The sequence below is a fragment of the Aphelocoma coerulescens genome, unplaced genomic scaffold (genome assembly GCF_041296385.1).
Source record: "Aphelocoma coerulescens isolate FSJ_1873_10779 unplaced genomic scaffold, UR_Acoe_1.0 HiC_scaffold_325, whole genome shotgun sequence".
NCBI classification, from domain to species: domain Eukaryota; kingdom Metazoa; phylum Chordata; class Aves; order Passeriformes; family Corvidae; genus Aphelocoma; species Aphelocoma coerulescens.
Window position 1 is genome coordinate 90665 of NW_027183669.1, and position 13832 is coordinate 104496.

The following is a 13832-nucleotide window of genomic DNA, read 5'->3' on the forward strand; positions in this document are numbered from 1 at the left end:
TTGGGGCCATTTTCAAGGCCATTTTTGAGCCACATTGGGGCCATTTTTTGGGCCATTTTTGAACCATTTTGGGGCCATTTTTGAGCCATTTTGGGGCCATTTTTGAGCCATTTTTGGGGCCAATTTTGAGCGGTTTTGGGGCCATTTTGGGGCCATTTTTGGGTCATTTTTGAGCCATTTTTGGGGCCAATTTTGAGCGGTTTTGTGGCCATTTTGGGGCCATTTTTGGGTCGTTTTTGAGCCGTTTTTGAGCCATTTTTGAGCCATTTTGGGGCCATTTTTGAGCCACTTTGGGGGCATTTTTTGGGCCATTTTTGAGCCATTTTTGGGGCCATTTTTGAGCCATTTTTGGGGCCATTTTTGGGGCCAATTTTGAGCCATTTTGGGGCCATTTTTGGGCCATTTTTGAGCCCATTTTCGAGCCGTTTTGGGGCCATTTCGGACCAATTTTCGCCGCTTTTTTCGCTATCCCGGGACAAATTCCCGGGATAATTTTGGGATCCCAAATTTTTTTGGGGGGGTGGGGGGTTCCTCACTCTGCTTCTGCACCAGCTGCAGCCCCAGGACGTTTTTGGGGGGCCCGGATTTGGGGTTGCCCGCCCGGGGCTCCCTCCTGAGCGCCGCCTCCAGCTCCCGCTCCAGCGCCTCCAGGTGCTCCGGGGCCGCTCCTGCCAAAAACCCCAAAAACGCCCCAAATTCGGGGGGTCGGGATGGGGGGAGGGGGCTGTGGGGTTTGGGGGGGATTCCCCCCCAGCCCAGAGCCCAAAATCCCAACAAATCCCTCAAAATCCCCCAAATCTACCCCAAAATGCCAACAAATCCACCCCAAAAATGCCAACAAATCCACCCCAAAATGTCCCAAATCCACCCCAAATCCCAACAAATCCACCCCAAAATCCACCCCAAAATCAAATCCACCCCAAAAATCCCAACAAATCCACTCCAAAATCCACCCCAAAAATCCCAACAAATCCACCTCAAAATCCACCCCAAAATCCCTCCCAAATCCCTTAAAATGGCCCAAAATCCCAAAAATTCCCCCCTGAAATCCCAAATTCCCCCAAAATCCCCCCAGTTCGGGGGGTCGGGATGGGGGGAGGGGGCTGGGGTTTTTTCGGGGGAAGTTTGGGGTTTTTTGGGGGAAGGTTGGGGTTTTTGGGGGGATTTCAGGGGGAATTTGGGGTGGGATTTTCCCATTTTTGGGGGGTTTTGAAGGCATTTTAAGAGCGATTTTGGGGATTTTTGAGCCGTTTCGAACAGGATTTTGGGGTTTTTTGGGGGGGAATTTGGGAGTTTTTGGGGTCAGGGATTTTGGGGTGATTTTAGGGTGATTTTGGGGGGATTTGGGGTTTCCAGGGGGGGATTTGGTGTTTCCAGGGGGGGAATTTTGAGATCTCAGAGGAATTTTGGGAACGCTTTGAGAGCCATTTTGGGGATTTTTGAGCCGTTTCAAGTGGGATTTTGGGGTTTTTTTGGGGAATTTGGGGCTTTTTGGGGTCAGGGATTTTGGGGTGATTTTAGGGTGATTTTGGGGGGATTTGGGGTTTCCAGGGGAGGGAATTTTGGGATGTCAGAGACGTCTTGAAGGCAGTTTGAAAACGATTTTGGGGATTTTTGAGCCGTTTCGAGCAGGATTTTGGGGTTTTTTGGGGGGAATTTGGGGGTTGGGGATTTTGGGGGTGTTTTTGGGGAGATTTAGGGTTTCCAGGGGGGGGAATTTTGGGATCTCAGAGGCGTTTTGAAGGCATTTTGAGGGCGATTTTGGGGATTTTTGAGCCGTTTCGAGCAGGATTTTGGGGTTTTTTTGGGGGGAATTTGGGGGTTTTTGGGGCCGGGGTTTTTGGGGTGATTCTGGGGGGTTTTGGGGTCCCACCTGGCGGTGCCAGCACGTAGAAGTAGGGGCTGAAGCCGTGCAGGTGGACGCAGACGCTGAGCCCCTCGCGGGTCACCCCGAACATCCGCAGGATGGGGGAGGGGTGGGGCCACCCCGGGAACCCCTCGGGAGGGAGCCCTAAAAAACAGGGATTGGGGGGGGTTGGGGGGATTTGGGGAATCCTGGGGGGATTTGGGGGGGATTTGGGGAATCCTGGGAGGGTTTGGGGGGGATTTGGGGAGGATTTTGGGAGATTTAGGGGAGATTTGGGGGGATTTGGGGAGGATTTGGGGAGATTTAGGGGGGATTTGGGGAATCCTGGAGGGTTTGGGGGGATTTTGGGGGAATTTTGGGAGATTTAGGGGGGATTTGGGGAATCCTGGGGGGTTTGGGGGGGTTCTGGGGGGATTTTGGGAGATTTAAGGGGGGGTTTGGGGGATTTGGGGGGGGTTGGGGGGGATTTGGGGAGATTTAGGGGGGATTTGGGAGATTTAGGGGGGGGGGTTGGGGGGATTTTGGGAGACTTAGGAGGGATTTGGGGGGATTTTGGGAAGTTTGGGGGGATTTGGGAGATTTAGGGGGAATTTGGGGGGGATTGGGGGAATTTTGGGGGGTTTGCGGGGATTTGGGAGATTTAGAGGGGATTTGGGAGGATTTTGGGGAGTTTGGGGGGATTTGGGGGGAGTTAGGGGGGTTTTGGGGGGATGTTGGGGGATTTGGGAGATTTAGGGGGATTTGGGGAATCCTGGGAAGGATTTGGGGGGATTTTGGGAGATTTTGGGGGGATTTGGGGGGAGTTGGGGGGATTTTGGGGCAATTTTTGGGGTTCCAGGGGGGTTTTGGGAGGGATTTTTGGGATCCGGGAGGGGGGAATTTTTGGGGTTTCTGGGGGTTTTTTTGCCTCCCAGGATTTTGGGGTTTTTTGGGGGGGTTTTGGGGGGTGCCAGGGGGGTTTTTGGGGTGGTTCTGGGGGGTTTTTGGGGTGCCTGACCCACGTAGTGGTCGATGTCCAGCTGCAGGAACTGCAGGGTCTCGGGGGGCTGTGGGGGAGGGGCCGGCCGGCGCCACTTGGGGGGCACCTCTCCCACAAAGAAACTTCCTGGGGGGCGAGAGCACCCAAAAAGTGACCCCAAAGTATCCCCAAAATCACCCCTAGTACCCCACAATGTCCCCAAAGTCAACCCAAGTACCCCAAAATATCCCCAGGTACCCCAAAATCACCCCAGGTGCCCCAAAATGTCCCCAAAGTCACCCCAGGTACCCCAAAACGTCTCCAAAATCACCCCAGGTGCCCCAAAATGTCCCCAGAACCACCCCAGGTACCCCCAAATCACCCCAGGTACCCCAAAATATCCCTAAAATCACCCCAGGTACCCCAAAGTTACCCCAAAGCATCCCCAAAAACCATCCCAGATACCCCAAAACACCCCCAGGTTACCCAAAATCACCCCAAAGAGCCCCAAAACTGCCCTAAAACCCCCCCAAAAACCCCTCAAACACCCCCAAATCCTCCTCAAACCCCCCAAACCCCCTCAATCCCCCCCAAATTCCCCCAAACTCATTTAATGCTCCCAAAATCCCCCCAACCCCCCCCGAAATTCTCTGCAAACCCTCCCCAAACCCCCTTAAACCCCCCAAAATCCCTTAATCCTCCCCCAAACCCCTCAACTTCCCCCAAAACTCCCCCAAATCCTCCCTAAACCCCCTCAATCCCCCCCAAATCGCCTCAAATCCCCTTCATCCCCCCCAAATCCTCCCCAAACCCCCCCAAACCCTTAATCCCCCCAGAATCCCTCAAATCCCCCCCAAACCACCCAAAGCCACTTAATCTCCCCCCAAACCCCTCAACACCCCCCAAGTCCTCCTCAAACCCCCTTAATCTCCCCCAAAATTCCCCCAAACCCCCTTAATCCCCCCCAAAATCCCCCCAAACCCCCTTCATCCCCCCAAAATTCCCCCAAACCCCCTTAATCCCCCCCAAAATCCCCCCCAAACCCCCTTCATCCCCCCCCAAACCCCCTCAAACCCCCCCCAACCCCCCCCTCACCGCTGGGTTGGCTCTCGGGGTCCGGGGGGGGCCCCTCCCCCCCCATCTCCAGCTCCTCCTCCAGCTCCTCCAGTTCTCCCAGTTGCGCCAGCTCCTCCTCGAACTGGGACGGGGCTCTGGGACCCCCTCCAGGGCCCCCCCGGAATTTTTTGGGGCCCCCAGAGGGACCCCCGGGGGTCCCCGGGCGCTTCGGAGCCTCCATGGGACTGAAGGGGGATGAAAGTTGGGAATTTTGGGGTGCGGGGGTCGCAATGCTGGGACCCCTCCCCCACACCGGGGCACCCCAAATCCTGGGGAGCCCCAAATCCCCTCAGGGACCCCTCAAAGACCCCCCCCAGAACCCCCGAAACACCGGGGAGCCTCCCCAGGGAACCCCCCCCAAGCATGGGGACCCCTAAAGACCCCCAGGGACCCCCAAAACCCCTCAGGGCCACCCCCCCCCAACCCTCTGGGAGCCCCAAAATCCGCGGAGACCCCAAAGTTCCCTCAGGGACCCCAAAGACCCCTCAGAGCCCGCCCCTCCCCCTCTCGTCCCCTCACGGCTCCCGCGCCGCCGCCCCCGGCCTCAGGACCCCCCAAATCCCCCCAAAACTCCGCGGAGACCTCCCGAGACGCTTCTAAAGCTCGCCAAGAGCCCAAAAAAACCCCAAACTCCCAAAAAAACCCCAATATTGCCCAAATTTCCCCTCACGAACTCACCCCAGCCGCCCGTACCCCGCGGAGGATCTCCCGCCAATGGCGGACACACCCCGGAAGTGCGCGGCGATTGGTTGATCTGAAGCCACGTGACACAGCGCTTCCGGCTCCGATCCCGCCTCCCAGCGGGCGCCGCCATATTGAGAAGGGAAAACCGGAAGTTACTGCCGCCGCCATATTGAAAGGGCAGAGGGGAAGTTATGGCCGCGGCCATATTGAGAAGGGCAGAACGGAAGTCCCGGCGAGCGGGAGCGGCCATCTTTGATCCAACCGGAAGTGCTATCGTATGGGCGCCGCCATATTGAGCGTGACCTCCCCCATCCCATAACAAACCCATCCAAAATCCAGGATAAAAATCCCTGAATATCCCAAAATCCCCCTCCCCAAAAAAAAACCCCCGAGACTTTTTTGAAGCCAAATTTTTATTGCCGGGACCCCCCCGACCCCAAATTCGGGCGGCGTCACCTGGAGAGAGAAAAACGGGGAGGGGTTAAAGGGAACCCCCCCAAATTCCAGCCAAAAATTCCCAAATTTTCCCTCGGGGGCCCCCTCAGACCCCCCCCCCAGGCGGGGGGAGGGGCACAGGAATCCTCAGGGGGGGTCAGAGCCCAGTGCTGCCATCATGGGGGGCCCCCCCCCCAAAAAAATTCCCAAAATTTCCCCAAATCCCATTCCTGGATACCCCAAAGCGCCTCTGAATCGCCCCAAAAATCACCTTGGGGGACGGGGTTTAATTTTTGGGGGGGTTCTGGGATATCAAAGCCCCCAAAATTGTCCCAAATCCCTTCAAAATTCCCCTAAAATCCCCTCAAACTCCCCCAAAATCCTCTCAATTCACCCCAAATTCTCCTCAAACTCCCCCAAATCCCCCCAAATCTTCCCAAAATCAAATTTTAACCCCTTTAACTGCCCCGAAATCCCCCCAAATTCCCACTTTAACCCCCAAAAAACCCCTTCAATTTACCCCAAAATCCTCCTGAACCCCCTCAGATTCCCTTCAAACCTCCCAAAATCCTTTAAAACCCCATTTTAACCCTTTAACCCCCCAAAAATCCCCCAAATCCCCTTTTAACCCCTTCGACCCCAACCAAAATCCCCGAATTTCCTAAAAAATCTTCCTCAACTCCCCCAAAACCGCCCAAACCCCCCCAAAATCCCCTTTAAACCCCCAAAATCCCACTTTTAACCCCCCAAAGCCCCAACTTAACCCCTTTAACTCCCCCAAAACCTTCCCAAAATCCCCCCAAATTCTCCTAAACCTTCCCCAAAATCTTCCCTAAATCCTTTAAGCCCCCCAAAATCCCCTTGAAACCCCTCGAAAATCCCCTTTAAACCCCCCAAAACCCCAACTTAAACCCTTTAACTCCTCTAGAAGTCCCAAAATCCCCCCAAATCTCCTAAAACTCCTGAAATCCCCCAAAACCTCCCCTAAATCCCCTTTAACCCCCCCCAATCCCATTTTAACCCCTCAAACCCCCAATTTAACCCCTTTACCTCCCCTAGAAGTCCCAAAATCCCCCCAAATTCTCCTAGAACTCCCCCAAAATCTTCCCTAAATCCTTTCAACCCCCCAAAATCCCATTTTAACCCATGAAACCCCCCAAAATCCCCTTGAAACCCCCCCAAATCCCATTTTAACCCTTTATCCCCCCCAAATCCCATATTAACCCTTGAAACATCCCAAAATCCCCTTTAAACCCCCCCCAAAATGCATTTTAACCCCTGAAACCCCCCAAAATCTCCTGGAAAACCCCCAAAATCGCCCTTAAACCCCCCAATATCCCCTCTAAAGCCCCCAAAAATCACCTTTAAAGCCCCCCCAATCCCATTCTAACCCTTGAAACCTCCCAAAAATCCCATTTTAACCCTTTAAACCCCCGAAAATCTCCTTTAAACCCCCCCCAAAACCCCCTTGAAACCACTGAAAATCCCCTTGAAACCCCCCAAAATCCCCTTTAAAACCCCCCAAATTCCCATTTGAACCCTTTAAACCCCCCCAAAATCCCATTTTAACCCTTGAAACCCCCCAAAATCCCCTTTAAACCCCCCAAAATCCCATTTTAACCCTTAAAACCCCCAAAATCCCCTCTAAACATCCCCAAAATCCCCTCTAAACCCCCCAAAATCCCTTTTAATCCCCCCCAAAAATCCCCTCAAAACCACCACCAACCCCACTTTTAACCCCTTCAACGCCAACCAAAACCCCGCAGTTTCTCCCCGAAAGCCCCGGATTTCCTGCCAAAACTCACCAAATTCGGGCAAATCCGGGATTTGGGGTTTTTTGGGCTCAATCCTCCTCCTCGTCCTCCCCTCCCCCCGCCCCCCCCCTGCCCCTTCTTGGCATTTTTCCTCTTGACCCGGCCGGGCCTGCCCCCGCCGTAGGGGGAGCGCAGCGAGAAGTCGATGTGTTTCTGCGAGTCCAGGCGCACGATGAACGACGGGATGTTCACCACCTGCTTCCTCACCCTGGAATTTGGGAATTCCCAAAAAAAATCGGGGGTTAAAACTCCAAAATTTGGGGTTTTTAGAGGCAAAAATCCCCACATTCGGCGCTTTCGGGGTTGGAAATTCCCAGGTTTTGGGTGGGAAAATGGGGATTTATCGGGATAACAGTCAGGGATGGTCACCACCTGCTTCCTCGCCCTGGAATTTGGGGATTCCCAAAAAAAATCCGGGGTTAAAACTCCAAAATTTGGGGGTTTTAGGGGCAAAAATCCCCAAATCGGCGCTTTCGGGGGTGGAAATTCCTGGGTTTTGGGGGGTTTGGGGGCGGGAAAACGGGGATTTATTTGGGGAAAAAGGTCTGGGAATGGTCTGTGAAAGGAGGATCCCAAAATTTTGGGGCATCCCAAAAAAATTCCCGAGTCAGAATCCCAAAATTTGGGTTTTTTAGGTGCAAAAATCCCCAAATGTGGCGTTTTTGGGGGACGCTGAATCCCATTTTTGGGGTAAAACTTTGGGATTCAAGTGCCCCAAACCATCCCAAATTCCCACAGGGTCTCCCCGAGCGATTCCCCAAAACAATTTGGGAAAAACCCCAAATTTGGGATAAAACCCCCAAAATTGGAGCAGGGCCTTGGAGAATCTCGACAGGAATTATGGGGAAAACAGCAAAATTTGATGGATTAGGACCAAAATTTGGGGATGCAAATCCCCCAAATCACCCCAAATTCATCCAGGGGAGTCTCCCCCTCTGATTCCCCATAAAAACTTGGGGCAAAACCCCCAAAATTTGGGATAAAAACCTCCAAAAATTCAGCTCCCGAGCTCTGAAAAACCCCTGCAAAAATTTATGAGAAAACAGCAAAAACTGTGGGAAAAACCCCAAAATTTGGGAACCAGCCCTGGAATTTGGGGATGCAAACGCCCCAACTCCCCCTAAAAGTCTCTCCTGCTGATTCCTCATAAAAACTTGGGAAAAGAAGCCCAAAATTTGGGATAAAAACCTCCAAAAATTCACCTCCTGAGTTTTGTAAAAACCCAGTGAACATTTCTGAGAAAAACCCCAAAATTGGGGAATCAGGTCCGGAATTTTGGGATGCAAACACCCCAAACCACCCCAAATTCATCCAGGGGAGTCTCCCCCTCTGATTCCCCATAAAAACTTGAGGCAAAACCCCCAAAATTTGGGATAAAACACCAAAAATTCATTTCTTGAGCTCTGAAAAACCCCAGTAAAAATCCATGAGAAAAAGGCTAAAACCGTGGGAAAAATCCCAAAATTTGGGAATCAGCCCTGGAATTTGGGGATGCAAACGCCCCAACCCACCCCAAATTCATCCAGAAGGGTCTCCCTTGTCGATTCCCCATAAAAATTTGGGAAAAAACCCCAGATATTGGGAAAAACCTCCAAAAATTTAGCTCCCGAGCTCTGAAAAACCCCAGCGAAAATCCGTGGGAAAACCCCCAAAATTTGGGAATCAGCCCTGGAATTTTGGGAGGCAAACACTCCCAAAACAAACAATCCCACATTTATCCAGGGGGAGTCTCCCTTGCTGATTCCCCATAAAAATTTGGGAAAAGAAGCCCAAAATTTGGGATAAAACACCGAAAACTCACCTCCTGAGTTTTGAAAAAACCCCAGCGAAAATTCCTGAGAAAACAGCAAAAAATTTGGGAAAACCCCCCAAAACCTGGGAATCACCCTCAGCATTCAGGGATGCAAACACCCCAACCCCTCTGAAATGCCCCGAAATGCCCCGAAATGCCCTGAAATTTGGGGTTTTCGCCCCGCAGCACCGCCCGGCGTCGGGGTGCGGCTGCCGCCGCGGGGGGGGGGGGGGGGCGCGGCCGGGCCGGGCGCTTTCGGGGCATTCCCGGCCGGAATTCCCGGGATTTGGGGGGGCACCCACCGGATGTGGCGCTGCCGGATGAGCACCCGGGCGTGGTGGATGGACTTGGCCAGGCCCAGCTTGAAGACCTGGGTCTGCAGGCGGCGCTCGAGGAAATCCTCGATCTTCAGCCCCAGGATGTAATCGAGCTTCATCTTGCCCTCGTCCAGGACCCCGATGCGCACCAGGCGCCGCAGGAGAGCGTTCCCTGCGCCGGGAATGGGATTGGGAACGGTCACTGGGAATGGGGTGGGTCACTGGGAACGCCCTCGTCCAGGACCCCGATGCGCACCAGGCGCCGCAGGAGAGCGTTCCCTGTGCCGGGAATGGGATTGGGAACGGTCACTGGGAATGGGAATGGGGTCACTGGGAATGGGAACGGTCACTGGGAATGGGGTGGGTCACTGGGAATGGGGTGGGATGGGTCACTGGGAACGCCCTCGTCCAGGACCCCGATGCGCACCAGGCGCCGCAGGAGAGCGTTCCCTGCGCCGGGAATGGGATTGGGATCGTCACTGGGAATGGGAATGGGGTCACTGGGAATGGGAACGGTCACTGGGAATGGGAACGGTCACTGGGAATGGGATGGGTCACTGGGAATGGGAACGGTCACTGGGAATGGGAACGGTCACTGGGAATGGGATGGGTCACTGGGAATGGGAATGGGGTCACTGGGAATGGGAACGGTCACTGGGAATGGGAATGGGGTCACTGGGAATGGGAACGGTCACTGGGAATGGGGTGGGTCACTGGGAACGCCCTCGTCCAGGACCCCGATGCGCACCAGGCGCCGCAGGAGAGCGTTCCCTGCGCCAGGAATGGGATTGGGATCGTCACTGGGAATGGGAATGGGGTCACTGGGAATGGGAACGGTCACTGGGAATGGGGTGGGTCACTGGGAATGGGGTGGGTCACTGGGAATGGGATGGGTCACTGGGAACGCCCTCGTCCAGGACCCCGATGCGCACCAGGCGCCGCAGGAGAGCGTTCCCTGTGCCCAGAATGGGATTGGGATCGTCACTGGGAATGGGAACGGTCACTGGGAATGGGAACGGTCACTGGGAATGGGAATGGGGTCACTGGGAATGGGAATGGGGGGGGATGGGTCACTGGGAATGGGGTGGGTCACTGGGAACGCCCTCATCCAGGACCCCGATGCGCACCAGGCGCCGCAGGAGAGCGTTCCCTGTGCCCGGAATGGGATTGGGAACGGTCACTGGGAATGGGAATGGGGTGGGAGGGGTCACTGGGAATGGGATGGGTCACTGGGAATGGGAATGGGGTGGGATGGGTCACTGGGAATGGGAACGGTCACTGGGAATGGGAAGGGATGGGTCACTGGGAATGGGAATGGGGGGGGATGGGTCACTGGGAATGGGATGGGTCACTGGGAATAGGGTGGGTCACTGGGAACGCCCTCGTCCAGGACCCCGATCCGCACCAGGCGCCGCAGGAGAGCGTTCCCTGCGCCGGGAATGGGATTGGGATCGTCACTGGAAATGGGAACGGTCACTGGGAATGGGGTCACTGGGAATGGGAATGGGGGGGGATGGGTCACTGGGAATGGGGTGGGTCACTGGGAACGCCCTCGTCCAGGACCCCGATGCGCACCAGGCGCCGCAGGAGAGCGTTCCCTGTGCCCGGAATGGGATTGGGATGGGTCACTGGGAATGGGATGGGTCACTGGGAATGGGATGGGTCACTGGGAATGGGAACGGGGTCAGAAGGAATGGGATTGGGATCAGAGGGAATGGGAATGGGGTCAGAGGGAATGGGAATGGGATTGGTCACTGGGAACGGGGTCGGGGGGAATCAGGAATGGGATGGGATCGGTCACTGGGAATGGGATCAGAGGGCAGCGGGAATGGGAACGGGGTCAGAGGGAATGGGATTGGGATCAGTCACAGGGAATGGGAACGGGGTCAGAGGGAATGGGATCAGCGAGAATTAGGAAAGGGATTGGGATCAGTGGGAATTAGGAACGGGAACGGATCAGCGGGAATCAGGATAAGCCTGGGAAAGGGAATGAGAACGGGGTCAGCGGGAACTGGGAAAAGGGGTGGGGAGGGAGCAGCGGGAACTGGGATGGAGCAGGGAATGGGATCAGCAGGAATTGGGAAAGGGAACGGGAAAAAGGGGATGGGATCAGCAGGAATTGGGATGGATCAGGGAATGGGAATGGGATCAGCAGGAATTGGGATGGATCAGGGAATGGGATCGGTCAGAGGGAATTGGGAAAGGGAACTGGAAAAAGGGGATGGGTCAGCAGGAATTGGGATGGATCAGGGAATGGGATCAGCAGGAATTGGGATGGATCAGGGGATGGGGAAAGGGAACAGGGATGGGGATGGAGCAGCGGGAATTGGGATGGATCCTGGGTGTGGGATGGAGCAGGGAATGGGGACGGGTCAGAAGGAATTGGGATGGATCAGGGAATGGGATCAGCAGGAATTGGGAAAGGGAACGGGGATGGGGATGGAGCAGTGGGAACTGGGATGGAGCAGGAACGGGGATGGAACAACAGGAATTGGGAAAGGGAACAGGAAAAAGGGGATGGATCAGCAGGAAATGGGAAAGGGAACGGGGATGGAGCAGCGGGAATTGGGATGGATCAGGGAATGGGAACGGGGTGGATCAGGGAGAGTGGGAGGATCCTGGGCAGGGGGAGATGGGGAAAAAGGGGGGAAAAGGGGGGAAAACGGGGGGAAAAAAGGGGGAAAAAAAGGGGGAAGAAAGGGGGGGAAATGGGGGAAAACGGGGGGAAAAAGAAGGGGGGAAAAAGAAGGGGGGAAGGAGGAAAAAAAAGGGGGAAAAACGGGGAAAAAATGTGGAAAAGAACCAGAAAACTCGGGAATAAAAGGTGGAAGGAAAACGAGAAAAGGCAAAACAAAAGCAGCACAAAAAAGCCCCAAAAACCACGAAAAAAAACCCGGAATAAATCACAGAAAAAATCTTTTAAAAATCCAGAAAAAAACACCCCCAAAAAAAAAAGGGAATAAAAGGACAACTCGGGAACGAAGCCGGGAAGGGAAAGCGGGACGGAAAAGGGGATTTTCCGCCCCAAAACGAACCCTCGAAGAGGCGCCGCGGGTCCTTCTCGTCGAGCGTGAGCAGCTCCCGGGCGGCCTTGCGGATCTTGGCCAGCGTGAACTTCACCCTCCACACCTCGCGCTTGTTCCGGAGCCCGTATTCCCCTAAAAAAAACCGGGAATTCGGGAAAAAACCGGGAATTCCGCAGCCTCCAACCCCCTCCCCCGGACAGCGAGCGATTTGGGGTTGTTCTGTCCAATTTTACCGATCAGTTTCAGCTCCTGGTCGAGTCGCGACTTCTCGAAGGGGCGCCGAGGGGTCACGTAGGTCTTGCGGCACACCCAGCTCCGGGCGACCGGCATCGCGACTAGAACGGGGCGTATCGCGATATGAGGTCCCGCTCGGAGTTGTTTGACACGCACCCGCCCCCACCCAGAGCGGCTGGGACCTCCCAAATCCCTCCAAAATCGCCCCAAAATCAGCCCTAAATCAGCCCTGCCCCCTCCCCGAGCTGTCGCCTGTCACCCCCGCGGGTCATGTCGCGACACGGGGCCCCCTCAGGCTCGACCGGAGCGCCACCCCCATGCCACCAGCGAGCCCCCGATACCTCAGAGACCCCAAATGCCGCCAGAGGCGCTTCCGGAATCCCAAATTTCCCCAAAAATGCGGCGCTCCCCCACCACGTGTGGCGCCCGCCGCGCTCCGCGCATGCGCGTCCTCGCCGCCCGCCAGGGGGTGCCCGCGCCGCGCCTGCGCCCTCAGGGCCCCGCGCAGGCCCCGCAGCCTCGCCAAGGCCTCGGACCAGCCCGAAGGCGCTGCCGCAGCTCCCGGCCCGGCCCGGGGAGGCCCCGGAGGGCTCCGGGAGGGCTCCGGGACCTGGGAGGGGACGCCCGGAAGGACCCCCCGGTACCGGCGGGTGCGGCCTCACCTCAGCTCCGCCGCGGTCGCGAGCGCGGAAAAGGGCGGCAGCAGCCAGCGCGGGTTTATATATACCAGAAGGGGAGGCCACGCCCACTCGCGCCCCGCCAGCCAATGGGAACGCGCGGCGGGGGAACCATAGAGATGAGGAGCGGCCGCGCAGGGCGCCGCCATCTTTCCCTGAGGGAGGGGGGCAGCGCGGGGTCCTCCGAGCAGAGCGGGGGGACATTGGGGGGGCTTTTGGGGACTTTTTGGGGACTTTGGGGACATTTCGGGGACATTGGGGGACCCTGCAGCGTCGCGCACCTGTCCAGGGGTGTCCCCAAGTGTCCCGCGTGTGGCGGAGACGCGCGGAGGGGTCGGCTCCGTGTACCCCCCACCATGTCCCCCAGTGTCCCCAATACCCCCCAAAACTCCCCCAAATCCCTCCAAATTCCCCCAAAATCCCCCCCAATGTCCCTCGAAATTCCGTCAATCTCCCCATTGTCCCTTCAATGTCCCCAATGTCCCCAATACCCCTCAAGAATCCCCCCAAAATCCCCCCTAATCCCCCCAAAATCCACCTCGAACTCCCCCAAAATCCCCCCAAAATCCCCCATCCCCATCCCCGTCCCCCGTTGCCATGACAACCTCCTGCATCGCCCCGCCCCGCCCCTTCTCCCGTTGATTGACAGCCGCCTCCGCCAATCAGCGCCGGCTCCGGGCTGGGCGGGACCATTTGGAGGGGCTCGGGGGGGGTCCGGGAGGGTGGGGGGGGGGTCGCCGTCGGTCCCGATCGGTCGCGACAGCGGCGCCTCGGCCGCCTCCGCACCCGGGGACCCCCCCGGGACCCCCCCCCACCTTTTGTCGCCCCCCCCGCGCGACCCCCGCCCCTTTTTTCAACCCCCCCTCTTTGTCCCCCCCTTAAATCCCCCCCCCCGAAATCCCCGGGTTTCCT

The 13832-nt window shown here is 56.5% G+C and overlaps 2 protein-coding genes and 1 non-coding gene across 3 annotated transcripts in view; all 3 read right to left on the reverse strand.

Moving 5' to 3' along the window:
- Nucleotides 1-4122, reverse strand: part of LOC138101532 (DNA polymerase delta catalytic subunit-like) — a 44755-nt gene extending 40633 nt beyond the window's left edge. The window contains exons 1-4 of the mRNA XM_068999307.1: nt 3921-4122; nt 2865-2972; nt 1874-2011; nt 537-668 (exon numbers count right to left, since the gene is read on the reverse strand). Coding sequence (XP_068855408.1) covers nt 537-668; nt 1874-2011; nt 2865-2972; nt 3921-4122 — 580 coding nt within the window. The remainder of the gene's footprint in view (nt 1-536; nt 669-1873; nt 2012-2864; nt 2973-3920) is intronic.
- A 1037-nt stretch (nt 4123-5159) lies between these two features.
- LOC138101537 (small nucleolar RNA SNORD88) lies at nt 5160-5248 on the reverse strand. Its single transcript, XR_011147179.1, has one exon. It is a non-coding gene; the product is annotated as a small nucleolar RNA SNORD88 (small nucleolar RNA).
- A 1619-nt stretch (nt 5249-6867) lies between these two features.
- LOC138101535 (small ribosomal subunit protein uS4-like) lies at nt 6868-12976 on the reverse strand. Its single transcript, XM_068999312.1, is given in 6 exon segments — nt 6868-6933; nt 6935-7082; nt 8969-9155; nt 12019-12141; nt 12243-12344; nt 12906-12976. Coding segments are annotated over 5 exon segments (585 nt in total). The 5' UTR covers nt 12340-12344; nt 12906-12976; the 3' UTR covers nt 6868-6903.
- Nucleotides 12977-13832: the final 856 nt, after the last annotated feature.